Raw genomic sequence first — 15,308 nt, 5'->3', positions numbered from 1 at the left:
AATCAAAAATGAGAATAAAATCAATGTCTTTCTAGCATCTGCTAATTACAATATAACTACCAAGCACATGAGGATCCCCATTTTATGTGGCAGACTTCAAGTACTCCTGTAGCACAAACCCAAAGGGAAAAAAAAAAAACCACAAACCCCATCAAATCCATTATTTTTTGAGCAAACTTGACTGGAGGTTCAGCTGGTCAATTCTTTACATCTGAGCACAAAATCAAATGACAGTAACAGTAAGCTAAGCGCTACCTGGCTAACTTGTTTTAGGCTGCCAGATCCTGAGTCTGTGGAGTTGCTACACCCTTTCATTCTATGGATCTCAGGGAAATGCCAGTTGACCTGGAGTACAGCTTGCCAAAGCAGCAGCTTCTGGAAAAGGAACAAACCAACACAACCAAGCTTCCTGCTCTGAGCAGCCCTACAGAACACCTTGTCCTGTCACTCTTCCTAACGGCACCCAGGCTTTCGGCACAGGGCTCAATTGCCTATGCAAGTCACAGAGGCAAGGCTGAAAAAGCAGCTGTGCAGCTATTACACATTATGTTCAGGTGATAGGGTTCCTCCTTCAGGAACTGTATTCCTGAAGGCTCACACCACGAAAGCAGCTGGTGCTATGATCTGCCCATTAGCTTGCACTTGCTTTAATTAATTCTAGTTGGGAATGTAGTTGGGAAACTACAGGACTGATTTTAAACAGAGTTTGAGGATACTGATGTTTGGATTCTTCTGACCAGGCATCGTTCAAAGCCTTTTGGAAACTTCTCGCTAGTCATGGTGTGACACTCTGGGGAACCAAGTCCTTTCCAAGACCTAGCCACAATCCCAGCCTATATCTGAAAGCATGGAAACCCTTATTTTTTTATATGTATGTTTTAACTAAAAAGATTCCTGACCAGAAAGTTGCAAATTTTCAGCTTGAAACACTGACATTGAGCTAATCTTTTTATGGTTTCCTTTACAAAGGTAGACCATTAGCTCATCATTCCCTAGTAAGCTGTTAAAATGGTGGAACTGCATTCTAATAAGACGCTGGCAACAAGAATCATGCAACAAAATCTCTAAATGTCATTACTATGAGCTGCCAGAATCAGCCCCTCATAGCCCAAAACAAAACGTCTTTTATCAGTATGGCTTTTTGCCAAGTCTCTGCTGTCCAGCTCAAGGCACTAACTGGATTAAACAAAAACAATAAAAACAGCAGCAAAAAGAAAATGCTGTACAAAAGGGATTATAAGCAGGAAGAGGAACACGAAGTACCTCTTTAGACTCCAGGTAAAACTCTGTTGTTCCCAACGGATCAAGCCCAGGGACAGCACTATCTAATAGAGCACTCACTCCTAAGAAAATGTCTCCTCTATCTCATAAGCCATTTCTTAAGAAACTTCTCCCATATATATCTCTGAGTTTCTGATTTAACCTTAACATTTCATCAATATTTCACTACTACTTCCTCCTACATTTGCTGCATGCTTATGTCAGGAGCTAACTTCACCAGGGCTTCTGCATTTTTGTATGATGAAAGGCTGCCACCATAAACAGATACTTTCTACACTCATTCCTACAAAATGTGCTCAGTATTCATCTCCTCCTTTAGGAACTTGCCAGATGCAATGATTTTTGGATATAACTGCAGTATTTATCATGAATTTTTAACAAAGGCTTTTCATCCCAAGATGCTAAAAAACCAAATTGCATCTCAACGTGCAAGGAAAAACATTTAAACTTAAAGCCTACAAAACTGGATGTCAGGCAACTAGTAAAATTGAAGTACCGACTTTTCATAAGAGCAGAGCTAAAAAAACCCTGTCTGTTTACACACAGAGACCTAAGCTTATGCCTGAAATGAATAGGGAACCAAAGACATCAAAGACAGTATAGACTCCCATAACCAAAACCAGATACCAAAATGCACTCTGACAGGTTTGCCAAGTTCTGATTCCCACCGAAAAGGTGCAGTTGTGGGTCCATCTCCCACCAGGTCTCTTAAAACACTATCTGAGCAGCAGATCTGCTCTGCAAGGGTGGAAAGTCCATCCTACCACAAAGAATGAGAACAGCATGATCCCAAGACCAACCTCAGACCAGCATGCACTGGTGGGAAGCATACACCTCAATCTCACCACCTTGTAAGCTTGAAATATCGACCAAATATTCAGAAAGCAGAAGCACTACAGAGTCTACATCTGCCTAAACCAGGATAAACGGCTGCAGATCGTTTGCTGAAAAATCAGCACAGCCCAAAACCCTCGGCAGGCATTTGTTGGACAGAAGAGCCCATTACTACAGCATCCCCTGATTACACTGAACACTTGCTGATAAACCAAAAGTAGGGATTAAGACGCTCAATTTAGACCAGATAGTTCAGCTTTATGCAGCAGTAAGACATCACACCACTGTGATCAGAATAGCTCTCTTACAACCAACTCAAAAGCCAATCTGAAAAAAGAAAAACAAACCAACCCTAAACCACACCACTAAAAGCTGAAAACTCCACATGCCAGCAGATTTTAATCTCCAGCCTTTTCCATAAATACACACACACACAAAAAAAAACTAGGAACAGAGCCAGAGACAAGCAGAAATATGTTAGGATTGATTAAAGCATCATCCTATGTCTTCACTGAGTATCAGTACACCTATCTGCACTATAACTTTATATGTATAGTACATGTTAGAAATGTTACTTCATACCAGAGCTGCAAATAACCATTTTAAGTGAACCTAAGCGCATTTAAAAATTAAAAGCAAAATGGTGTTATTATTCTGTTCAATTTCTTAAACTATGGCAAAATTTTTCCATGCTATTTGTATCCTAAATAATATGCCTCTCCAGGTTTTAATTATGAGACGCTAAATAAATCCCATGAGCAAATACTTATTCGTATCTGTCTGCTGAGTTCCGATTTGTAATTCCAGCTAATTACTTCCCCTGTCAGGAAAATATTCTCTGAAGTCCCAATATGCCACACAAGTGCCTCAATCTCTTTCATTTTACGTCTCCCAGTGTTCAATACAGAAAATGTAAATTTATTTGACTACTGCTGGAAGAGTAAGAAACTTGAAATAATCTCTGCACTGTCAGCAGGTCTTTACCTTGTGTGCTTAATCCCTGTTACCATGGTGATATCTAATTGCACAGCCACATAGTTTGATTGGTTTATTTTAAATTGAAGTTTTTCTGTGGAATGGCACAGGATCCTAGCGAACATTAGATAAATGACTTTCAAAATATTGCAGTGAGTCATATTGTGTCAGTGACTAGATTAATTTGAGTTCAGTTAAAGTATTTCTTCACCTTCATTTTATACGGATATGACAACATATATAATATCAGGATTTTTAGCATTATATTTGGGAGCTGAGCATTTTGAGTATAATTAAGCAGTATTTCATTGTAAGAAGGGCAATTAAAACCTAAATGAGAATTAAAATTCAGTAAGCTTTTGCTGGTAATATCATCTTGTCTTTCTAAAACAAATTACCTTGCTGTGCTACAATAACAATCCAGGTAAGAACCTTTTACAGTAGGTTTATACTTGATTTTCTTCATAGAAATCTGTAAATATTTTAATATGACAGAAATGAAGCCAAAAGGATAAATACCGCTTCTTCAGTGTTGGCTTTCATGTACCTCAGCATGCAGTTCTTCTGTATATGAATGACTGCTGGAAAGGCACCATCAATATGGTATTTCCTGGCATGGCATAACATATTAGACAGCTTGTTTTAAATTCTGTACATACACTATGATGAACTGGTGTACTTCAACTGTGCTGTTTAAACAGCAGCAATATACTGTGCTAATTCTCACTCCTTTTTTCTGCTCTATAACTCGGCTCCAGCACATTTTTTTTCTTAATGCTGTAGCTGAAGCTCTGGGGGAAATTTTCACCTAGCCTTTGCTGTGAAAGGTCCCAGTTCCATCACTGAGTATCAGACAGCTTTGCCTTATTTATTTTTTCAGGCTTGTGGCCACTAAGGCCCCAGTGTACAGCCTGCAGGAGCACTCTACTTTTTTTGGTGTTTCAGGCACTGTTTCCTCTTTATTTTTAAGGACTATCAATTTCATATGCAGAGCCTCTGTGCTTGCATCACTGGGGATACCAGCATGTGACCCAAGAAAAGACACAGCTTCTTACAAACCGCTACCACTCTCCCAACCACCTGCATGGCTCTGCAGAACCAGAACTTGACGCTTTTTATCCTGATTCTGTAGGGACCGCACTCTGTTTTACAAGAGAGATGTTTGAAAAAGCAGACTCCAACAGGCTATCAGTCTCACACAGACTGTTTACAAGAATTAATTTGGTTTACGCTCCTGGAAAGGGTGGCTTTGTGTACCAAAGCAATGCTTCTACAGATGCATTTACATGCTGTAATGCACAGATGAGATGCCACATGAAACAGCTAACCAGAATCATGTGAACTCCAAGAGTAGTGAGGATTTCATCTTCTCACCCCTGTACACTGTGACCCTGGGTTCCAATACCTTGATTTTTTTTTCTATACAGGTTCTGCTCCAGAAGTTTTATTCTGCTTCCTAATCCACCTTTAAACACACAAGAATAACCATTTTCAGGATGCAATAATTCTCTGAATTTTATGGCGACCCCATCCAGTTTGTCTTTGGAGAAAAGACTGGGGACTAGATCAGAAACGCTGACTTCGCTGTAGCAGAGGCCCAAAGTACATGATTCCCTGTACTCCACTTAGGTACAGTTACATCCAGGCAACCCAAGGCTCATGACCGAGCATAAACTTCTTCTCTTCTGAGTAGTCTCACCCACATTCATAGCTTCCTGTATAATTCCCCTCACCTTTCCAGTGTGAGAAATCCTCTTGGTTCAGCAAGTGGTGATTGCACATTTGTCCAGAGAGGACTTAGAAAGGTTGGAAAGGGCAAGGGAAGGAGCCGCGCTGCGTGGCTAGCTCCTGAGTTACTGCACGCCAACTAGCTTAGGTACAGCTGCCTTACAATGCAATGAGCTCTCCATTTTTCCATGCTCCGGTTAAAATACCCCCACAAACCAGCATCTCATTGCTATTATTCCCTCCATTATAACAATGATTTATCCCGGTCAATATTAACATCATTTTGACTGTCGTATTTATGCCTGACATATTTATAGCTAGAGCAACAGTTCTCTGTGAAGGAAGAACAATTTTTAAATCATATTCTCTTTTCAGAAGGCTGAGCTGATTTAGCAATACTTTCTTTTTCACCATATGCCTGAGTTGTCTCTAGGCAGACCACGGACACAAACAAGTTGCTATAAAATTTTCCTTCTTCTCCTTTCAATTATTCAGCTTTGCTTTAAACAGTCACTTGTGTTTGTGCATCCCTGCTGCTGCTTGTCTCTTCTAGCCCCAATCCCCCTTCCACAATACGATCCTGTCCTTGAGCAGGTCAAACCCTTAGCAACAGAAAGCAAATTTGTATGCAGCCTGAAAGGAGCATAGTAGCACTCTTTCTCTAATAGCACACTACTCATATCAACAGTCGGTATTAGTGACAAGGGAATTAAAAAAAAAAAGAAATGAAAAAGAAAAAAAACCAAGAATCACCATACCAATCAGACCTGTTGTCCGCCTCGGTCCAGTATTCTTTCTCTGACAGCACTCAGTACCCGCTCCAGAGGAAGGTGCAAGAAACCTTGTAATTATAGAATAACCTGATTAATACAGGAAGTTTCGTCCTAGCCCTAGGCAGTCAGCAGCTGACTCACCTGCTTGTCTGAAATGTAAGATTTTATATCTGCTCTAATTTTTTTTTTCATCCTATGTAATTTTATTGTGGAAGTCTCATTACAAATGTACATTGCAAATATACATTTGAATCCTACGAAGCATTTTAGGCTTTACTGTAACCTGTAGCTGAGAGTTATATTTGCTAATTATATAGGTTATACTATTTTTATCACTGTTAAACTGCCTGCCATTCAATCTCATTGGATGTCCCTTTTAGGGATGTGGGAATAAGTGGGCCAGAGAGTGTGGTACCACTGCCTGTTCCCTCGGCATCTCACCTGGGAGCGGAGATGCCCAAAGAGGCACACCACAGTCCGTCTTTGTCTTGAGGCATCCATTCACATACCTAACCTGAATCGGAAAGAGAAGGGAATGAATCCTCTTTGCCACACACTGCATAAGCACAAGTGATCTCACGCTGGCTGAGGGACGATGGAGCAGCAGCAGTGGTGTTGCTCATATTTTTGCGAATGCCACATAAATCCTCCAGTGAATCGAGTCAGCGTTGTTTCTGTACTTAGAGAGGAAGGGATGTAATGCATCCAGTAAAGTGCTATATAACCTCATACCTACAGGGCAGAAGGTGGCTCCTGTGGCTTCAAACTTTCATTACAGCCTTATGTACTAAGGTAATCTTAAGGTACAAATAACAGCAGCCTTTTCAAAACCCAGGAAGATGAACAACGCTATAACAACAATCAAGGCTTTCACTATATTTTATATCCTTTGATTGTTTTCAGAACCTTCCAACAGAGCAAACCCCAGAGAAATGTTCTGAGAAAGGACTAAACTACCAACAGGCATGTACACAACCTGCAGAACATATGGACAAGAAGGTTGGGGTAGGGCTAGACATACCAAGAGAAATAAAAATAAAAATAAATTAGGAAGAAGAAAAACCCAAATGGTCTGATCCTCTTCTGTGCTTATTTTTGAAGTAAACTGACTAGCAGGCTGTGAGGCTCAGTTTTGCATCTGGTATAAATTAGCGGCCCTTAATAAGCAGGATGCTTGATTGATATGCAGTTAATATCATCAATGATTGTGTTCTGTCATTCCACACGGCTGGCTAGCTATGAGAACTGGGTGTACAACAAGGACCGTGCGGGCCAGACAGGATGCATGCAACACGCATGGAAGAACTTCACTTTTCAGAAAACATGAATGAGTTCCCTCTTCTAAGCACTGCAAGAATAAGATGAAGACTACTAATAAAAATTTAGGTAAGTATTTGAGTAGAGAAGACTATCATGGCATTGCTGTATTGTAAAGAAATATCACACTGTGTACGCTTTGAGAATTTAGGATGTTGCGATACTAGCTACACAAACATCAACATGTGTGGGTCAAAAGGTGACATCCAAGAAGTTCATATGTCAGGAATAGCATAGCTACTAAACCAAGCAAAAAATGTAATGATTTCACAAGCCAAAAATCATGGAGCTGATATGTGCAGGCTAACATACCTTAGAGGAAAAAAGAATTAAGTTTGCCAGATACACCTGGAAGAAGCCTGGGTGAATTTAGTGTTACCAAATACAAAAGCACCAGTGAAAAACAACAGCAGGCACTCAAGATATCAAAATGTGCTGTGACATGTTTCAACCAGTGTAGCAACCACGTCATACTAACGTAATAACACTCGGAAAGATTTCCGACAAGTAGGTCTCTCCAAGCTTTGCTGTGCGCTCCAGGGACTGACCTGTGGTTTCAAGCCAAGCTGTAGTGCTTCAGGCTTTGATCGCTGGGTGTGCTTCCTTTTATTTCTTGCCTGGGGTCCCAGCTGTTTGCTCAGTTTGTTCCAGAATGGAGCACAGAAGTAAGCTAATATGCATGAAGTATACAGATGGTCAGGGTCCTTGGAGTGACACAGGGAGCAAACCAAACTGGTAACGGTCAGAGCTTGCCATTCCCTCTGAGGCAACAGCAAGGGTTAAAGTAAACATGACTAATAGCATATCTTGCAAATAGGATACGGCAATAAGCTGACCTAACAGACCCATTTAAAAAATTATTTTAAGAGTGTAATAACTGACTACACCTTACTGGGACCACTGTTGCTTTAAGTCGACATCAGAAGGGCTATACTTTCTTTCAGTTAATCTTATTTCACAGTCTCTGGTCTTTATTTGAATGATAGAAGCCAGATCCACAGTACCTAATACCTTAGGAATTAAATTGGAATGGAAAACAAAAGGGTATGACTTTTCACGGCAGCAAATGTTACTTCAACTTGCACCTTAGAGTGCAGCTGTAGGGCAGCTTAAGCCAACACAAGCCTGTTGCAACCCTGTTCCCATATCAGTCAGATACTTCAGTGTGTCAGCAATGCTGCTCTTCACCTGGCATTGGCCATGCTCTACACAGGAGGTTGGACCAGCTGACTTCCAGAGGTTTCTTCCGTACTAAACTATTCCACAACTCTACCGGACCATGGGGAGGACTGGGCCAGGGAGCTAAACTGACATAAAATTAATGGCTTTCTCTGTATGACTGATTTTTTATTAGCTTTTGCCAGTTTATTTACCTCTATTAACTCCCCTCCAGGTCTGACAAGCAGCAAGACTGACACAAAGGAAAGGGCAAAACTGTACAGGTCCAAAGCTCAGTAAGATCACAGCAGTGGCAACTCAGGCAAGCCAAGATTGCCACGAGGCTAAACCCTTTGTGGACAAAACAAGCCAAAACCTTCCTGCTTTGCATGCTACCTCCCTGCAGCCCTACGCTCACACCAAACACAATTTTAACAAATGTCATGGTTGCATTCAAATTGTCGTTACAGAAATTTCTCATAATCATATACTACACAGTATATATATTAAATGTGAAGAAAATAGGCCTTTAAGATGGTTAAATACACCCTGTTAACTATTTCATAATAAAGGTCCAGCTTAATACAGCTTGTGCAGTACAGAAACATGTTGGAAGAATACTAGATGATTGCCATCCTCCCATACTGAAATGTATTACTTATCTCATAAGGTTATTTCAAGTAAAAGTGGCAAGTTAAAAGGGAATGGGTGAAGTTCTGAAACTTTAATTTACCACAGCCTAAACTTAAGAAAAAGTATTTTAGAGGTTTGCAAAATGACCTCGGTTGTGCCATCTGTACAGAAGAGATAATGAATTGATCGCGACATCGCAAAACATTTTGATAAAAGGCTCTTCTCGCACTTTTACAATAGTGCTGCCTGGCAGTGGAAGCTGCCCCTGATTAGCTCAGGCCATAGGGGCTTTCAGAGATTTGAAAAGAAACCAAATTTGCTTCAGCAGAAAGAATAAACATCTCTTCCCATTCACGCCTTAAAGCATTTGCACCAACACTATATAATTACTTTTCATTTCACTAGAAGATTCTCCTGAATTCTCTATTCCTCCCACAATTTCAAAATTACAATGGGTCTGCTTGCAGTTGAATGGATATGTATGTATGGCACTAAGTAAACTATTTAACTAAAAAGCAGTTAATGTTGCTATGAATTATGTTATTTGCTTGTACAGAACTCATGCGCACATTTCATTGTGATAATACCTGTTTTATACATCTTTAATCAAAACCAAGCAAAGAATAGAACTGCTTTTTCTCTTTCAGTGTGATGCATTTTGTTCAAGATAAAGGCTATAAAAAGCCTTGGAGACAATATGAAATGCTATCTCAATGATCTCTCTCCTGCCTTTCTTGACGTAACTGTCAACAACCATCTCACACTTCCATTCCTAAAATCCAGGGGTGAAAAATGAAGGAAAGAAAATTAAATAGTGTTTTCATTTATGTAGTTTCAGGTAGTAATTGCAAAAGCAGTCATTTTGAAAGCCAGAGAAGGCTCCTCTTTGGACAAATGACAGGCACTGTAGGGGCAGGTACTACATACCTCCAGAGAGCAATTGCTGGCAAAGTCACTAGGTGCATTCAGTCTTCGGTCATTCTTCTAAAATGAAGATACATGTCATATAATCACGCAGTCACACCGTAGTAGCTACCGGGGCTGATGTTCATTAGCAACAGCGGATAGCTGGTGATTCGGTACAGCAGCACAGGGTTCCAAATGGTTTCCTGGTTTCGTTCACCTTCTGAAGTTACTGGCTTTTAATGCATCCCAGGGAACTGTCATTTCACGTAAGATGCATTACTACTCTGGAGACATGGCTGGTGTATGTGTTACAGCCAATGCTGTTGCTCTAAAATATTTGATACAAGCATATGTACTCTAACTCATGCAAGGTGTGCGTACACAGCACTGTTCAACTTGCACCTAAGCCTGCTCAGAGATATCAGTGGGTATGAAAGTCTGGCACAAAGTATCAAAGGCTTCTGCAGCCCAGGTCCTCGGGGATCTTCATCCCTCCACTAACTAAAGCAGTTTATTTTTTTCCCACGTAGTCTGCTATCCACGTGGAGAGAAAAATGGAAGAAAGACCAGGCCCTCGAACAGAATGGAGAGCAAGCACCTTGTAAGAGCACAGGATAAAACCAAAACACACCACCACAAGCCTAACGTTACTTAAGGCATAATTTGGCACTGCCTGTTATGGATTTTTGTTCATAGATGCAGTTTTCTGCATTTAAGGGAGGGATATGGCACTTTGAGGTACTAAAAGGCAATCCAAAAAAAATAAACAAAATAATCATTAGCTACTGAGAGTTAGAAAACGTTCCCAAATTGCAAAATTAATGAGTACAAATGCACTGCATTCTGCAAGCCGCAGCTGTTTATAGCTACACAACAAGTGCAGCATCCCATTATGTGACCAGTGAGAACAGAGGAGGAATCAAATGTGGTGCCCGTCCTCAGAAGCAGGATATTAATTGTTCCAGTGAATCCCAGTCACGCAGAGGACAATGTACTCACAGTCTGCAGAAAAAGTGGACACCCAGGGTGTGCAAGTCCCTTTGCTAACTAGAGAAAGAGAAGCAGCAGAGACACAGCTGCACAGTACTTTGGAGGCTCACCTATACTTCTTGACCAGCCTAACTAGTTCAGGCAGAAAACCTATGCTAATACAGTTATATTGTGCCTAGCACTCAGCTTCACGTTGTCCAGTGCTGTACCCGGTGTCTCACAGACATGCAAAGCATGACAAATACTTGTTCAAGGAAGAAAACGACATTTCAAAGTCAGCTTTTGAGCCCTCATTAACCCAGACAACTTGCTCCAATTTGGACAGGTCTGAAATCGCTCTAAATCTTGAAAGCCTGCAGGACACGACCACACTCTTACAAATCTTGCTTTGGCTCCAAAAGCAAATGCCTCCTAGGAAGCCAAGGCACACAGCCTGGGCAAACGGGGAGGAAGAGAAAGCAGAGTAATGAGGATCCTCATTCTTCTGCCGTACGCCTCTGGTTTTGCAGATGAAGGATCCTGAGTGAATGAAGGGGTTTTAATGATCAATGTAAAATAAGTCTGATCCTTTTACTCTGTGTTAAAAGAAAGAATTGTAATTCCCATGTAAAAATTCTTAAAGCATCTACAACTTTCTAATCAGACTAATAAACAAAATTAAATACTAATTAAAAAAATACCAACTCTTCCAATGAGCAGAATCAAAATGCTAGCCTTAGAATGGAATGTAAGCTAAAGCAACTAATGCTGCAAAATCAAGCAATGGTTCTGCCAACTCACCACCTTCACCCCATCTTAGTGAAAAAGTTCCAAAGCTGTGTAAGAGTACATTTGCTAGAACACCCAACTGTATTTTATCCAAGCCACTGAAGTGATTTTAAAGAAAAGTTATGCACACTTTTCGCTGGGAAAAGAAAAGCCAATTTTGTTTACAATCACATCACCCACATTGACACTTATTTTGCAAACCTTTAAATGGAGAGCTAAAGGACTACAGGAAATCTAAGAATTAGGATATTAGTTATACAAGATCAAAATACACACTTTCTCATTACCAATACAATGAATATATTAGAGAAACTGAAAGAGTTATCACGGCAGAGATGGAGGAGAATTGTTAGTCCCAGTCAGAACTGACCTTTTGCCTCATTCTTTAAACATGGCGTTTTTACTTTTTTGTTAACGACATTTGTTGTAATTCCTCAATGAATTACAGGCCCTTATATTATCAGCGCTTTCTTGGATAAATGAAATCACCAAGTACCAAAACAAAGTGCAGTAAAGTACAGTCAGAGCTATCTCTGTGCAATAAATCAAAACAGTTGAACATTAACTGTGCAGGGCTGAAGCAGGACTCCGTACTCCAAGGAGATACGGTTAAGAGCAGGGCTGTAGCGTTGTGCTGCTGACTGCACAGCTCACACTGCCCACTTACTTGATGAAGTAGTCTCTTCCATCTCTGTTTGCCGTCATCTCCCATCCATAAGGTGTCCCCTGGTTCAAACTCCAGGTCCCCGAAGGGTGAGGCCAGCCTGAAGACTTGTTCCTGTGGCTGCAATTTTGGAGCGGAGGGAGAAAGAGAAAGGAGGGGGGGGGAAAAAAAAAGGTCATTTGTCTGTTGTATTTTTTCTCCCAGTTTACTATTTCACATTCACTTGGCAGCTGAATATTTTCAAAGTCATGAAATTTGCAGCCAAAACCCAGGCAAATGAAAACAGGTTAGCAGGCCTACTTACATTTGTAATACTTTCCCAGTGAGTGGAAAGATACGTTGTCACTTCTAATGATTTTTGAGCCCAAGCCTTTGGCAGATGAATCAGTCCCACAACCACAATACTAATTTTCAATAGTTTTCAGTACAAGGGACTGAGAGCATTTTCATTCATCATTAACCCCTGGTCAAATGCCAGTTCTCAGTACAGTTTTAGCCAAAAAAACCCAACGAACCAAACACCCCACCACATGGCTGCACATCACACGCACGGTGCACTACGCGGCATGAGAAGGAACATCAACACTCACTCTCATTGCTAGCAAACCTTTTTTTGTTTCATATGGTGGAACGAAAAAAGACTGTAATGCTTCTGTATACGGATGCTAAACTGATTCAATATGCAGATGTTGTTGTACTTGACAGTTATCCACTAAGCTCTTCCTCCAAATAACTTCTAAAAGGCTGCAGTATCCCTGAGCACACACACTGTTACTGCTCGAGCCCTCTGTGCTAGCATTCCCACTCCCGAGCCAGGGCCAAGTCATACCATCTTAAATAAAGGAGTAGCTTACACAGCTCACCTAACTAAGAGAGATGCAGCAGCACTCCCAAGTGTCAGTATTTCCCCACCAGATCCGAAACATTTTGTGAGGTGTCATCTACTGACTCCATACACAAAAAAGATTCAGCCAGCAAGAATCCTCCATAGTCTCCACACGAAACCCCAACTTTTCAACTGATGTTTTACCCCTCACTTGCAGGAATTAAGCTAGATATTACCACACATTCCTACTTTCTGCTATGGGACTTAGAGGTAGAAAAGGCAACAAATAGGTCTTTCGGCAAAATTAATCAAATTGTTAGTATTTATGAATAATCTGAAAAAGGAGGCAGGGCAACCAAAGATGCTAAAGACCGTCTCAGAAGGCATCACAGACAGGCAAAGTTGAATCAGCACACAACACCAAACACAATCTGAAATGTAGACACACAAACCAAAACCACGTAAAATGAGAGCACGTTTTGAATGAGTTGCCTTCTCCCTCTTTGCCTTTCCTCCACCCATCAGACATATTACAGCTTAGTTTTACTTGCTAGGTTTATTTAAGTTCAAATGCTAGCAAGGAACTTACTATCTCTTGCCTTAGGCAGAGGTATAACAACTTATTTCCTTTGAAGAAAAAGAGCACAATGTAACCTGGCGAACGCACTTCTGAAGAAACAGAATTGGTCTCCATGGACAACTCAACAATTCACTGCAAATTGCTAAACTCAACAAAGTTGTAGATAGTTAATCTTTCCCAAAGGGAGAATGCATCATTAAAAACAAACTAGCTACTTTCCCCTCCCCCTGTATTTCAAGGATTAATCACTACTAAGAAATTATATGGTGCCTCAAAATATAATTTACATGTAAAGTAGAGCATTACAATGGAGTGCTAGATATCATCTGATTTACCAATTACATTAAGTACTGTATCTTCAAGGAGTAGAAAAACATTTCTGTTAGCATATTCAAACACTGGTACTTGCCATGAGACGGGTCTTAAGTCTAATATTTGAACATGCTAGAAATCTTACTAAAATTATATAGTTACTCATGGCTAATGAAATACATAAATGTCAGATACGCTACATTACCCCAGATAAATGTGAACAACCCATTCCTGATCACCGGAATGAATTAAAAAATAGGCATCTAAGAGAGAAAACAAATACTTTCAACACTCACTCATGCAGTTTCATGTAAAGTTGAGCTTAAGCATTCCTGTTTCTCCATATACTTGACAGAGGGAGAAAGGTTTGTCCCCTTCTTTTAGATGGGAGCCATCCTACAATCTAAGAATGACAGCTTAACTACATCTATAGGCTTCAAATTACAGTTCAGAGTATTTGGGATCCTAAACACTGCAGTTAACTAAATAAAGTAGAAAGTAACCTTTTTTATCTGGACTATAAAGAGATACCCATGCGTTTAACACTTTTCACTTTAATGAAATATGTTTCACAACCTCTGTGCTATAGTTTCTCCATCTCTAAAATGGGTACAGTGACATGCAAATTCCCATGTAAAGCACATTAAACTTCTATTATCAGATAATTCATAGGAGCACAGGACAGTGATGATGATCACTACTATTCCTCTCTACATTCAAACTAAGGGCTAATCTTTGTACAGATTATAACATTAGTGGGTTTTAAGGTAAATTTAATTCCCCTGAAAGCTTTCTTTGAGCCCTTAAACATTAATGGTGTCAGAACCTATCATATATGATGGGTAATAACTGTCCTACTTAACTATAGATATGTCTATATCTGACCTAGTCCTTCAGACTTCCTTATAACCAGTGGGACAGAAATTAGCACTTGATACACTGTATAAACCTATATTAGATGTGTGCAAATTCAACAAGGTGGCTCCAGACATGCGAAAAACAAATATTCACAGAGTATTTCCTATAGTCATTGTAAAATTCAATAACGAACACTAATGAAATAACAAAACACGGTTTCTACACTCAAGGGTGAGTAGCACTGGTGATTCCCAGCTGCCTATACAGTCTGAAAACATGAGAGAATAAAATTAATTATTTCTTTTCATACTCCTCCATCCACTTGTTGAATATTCTTTCCATTTGTGTGCAAGGATTCTGTTCAATGGCCACTACAGGGGGCAAAAGGTGGCAAAGATGAGAAAAATGCCAGAAGGAATATTAAAAAGTGTCTGGAGGAAACCGTAAGCAGGTCAGGCATTTCATCTGCAGGAAGGACAAAGCTGTCTCCGCAGGCTTTAAGTCAAGAAGATACCTCAGTGGTGAGGAAGATCATCAGGCCATGGGAGATCCCCGTCCAAATCCTACCTCTCTCCAGATGATCAGGGATTAATCCCTCAGCTCACTGATCACCATTTGCCACATCCTTCTCTCACAGGCGAAGAAGGAGCACACCAAGACCGCCTAGGTTTCTGGAGGACGTGCACACTTCCAAAGACCAGGAAG

At 40.4% G+C, this 15,308-nt stretch overlaps 1 protein-coding gene across 2 annotated transcripts in view; it reads right to left on the bottom strand.

The window, feature by feature from the left end:
* Nucleotides 1-15,308, bottom strand: part of FRMPD4 (FERM and PDZ domain containing 4) — a 316,970-nt gene that overhangs the window by 103,414 nt on the left and 198,248 nt on the right. For both annotated transcript variants that reach the window (XM_075095499.1, XM_075095494.1), the window contains exon 2: nt 12,031-12,147. In XM_075095499.1, the coding sequence (XP_074951600.1) occupies nt 12,031-12,147 (117 nt within the window). The remainder of the gene's footprint in view (nt 1-12,030; nt 12,148-15,308) is intronic.

Source organism: Phalacrocorax aristotelis, chromosome 1, assembly GCF_949628215.1.
Source record: "Phalacrocorax aristotelis chromosome 1, bGulAri2.1, whole genome shotgun sequence".
Classification (NCBI taxonomy): Eukaryota; Metazoa; Chordata; class Aves; order Suliformes; family Phalacrocoracidae; genus Phalacrocorax; species Phalacrocorax aristotelis.
Note: the sequence above shows the minus strand (reverse complement) of the source record. Positions and strands in the feature narration are given on the sequence as shown.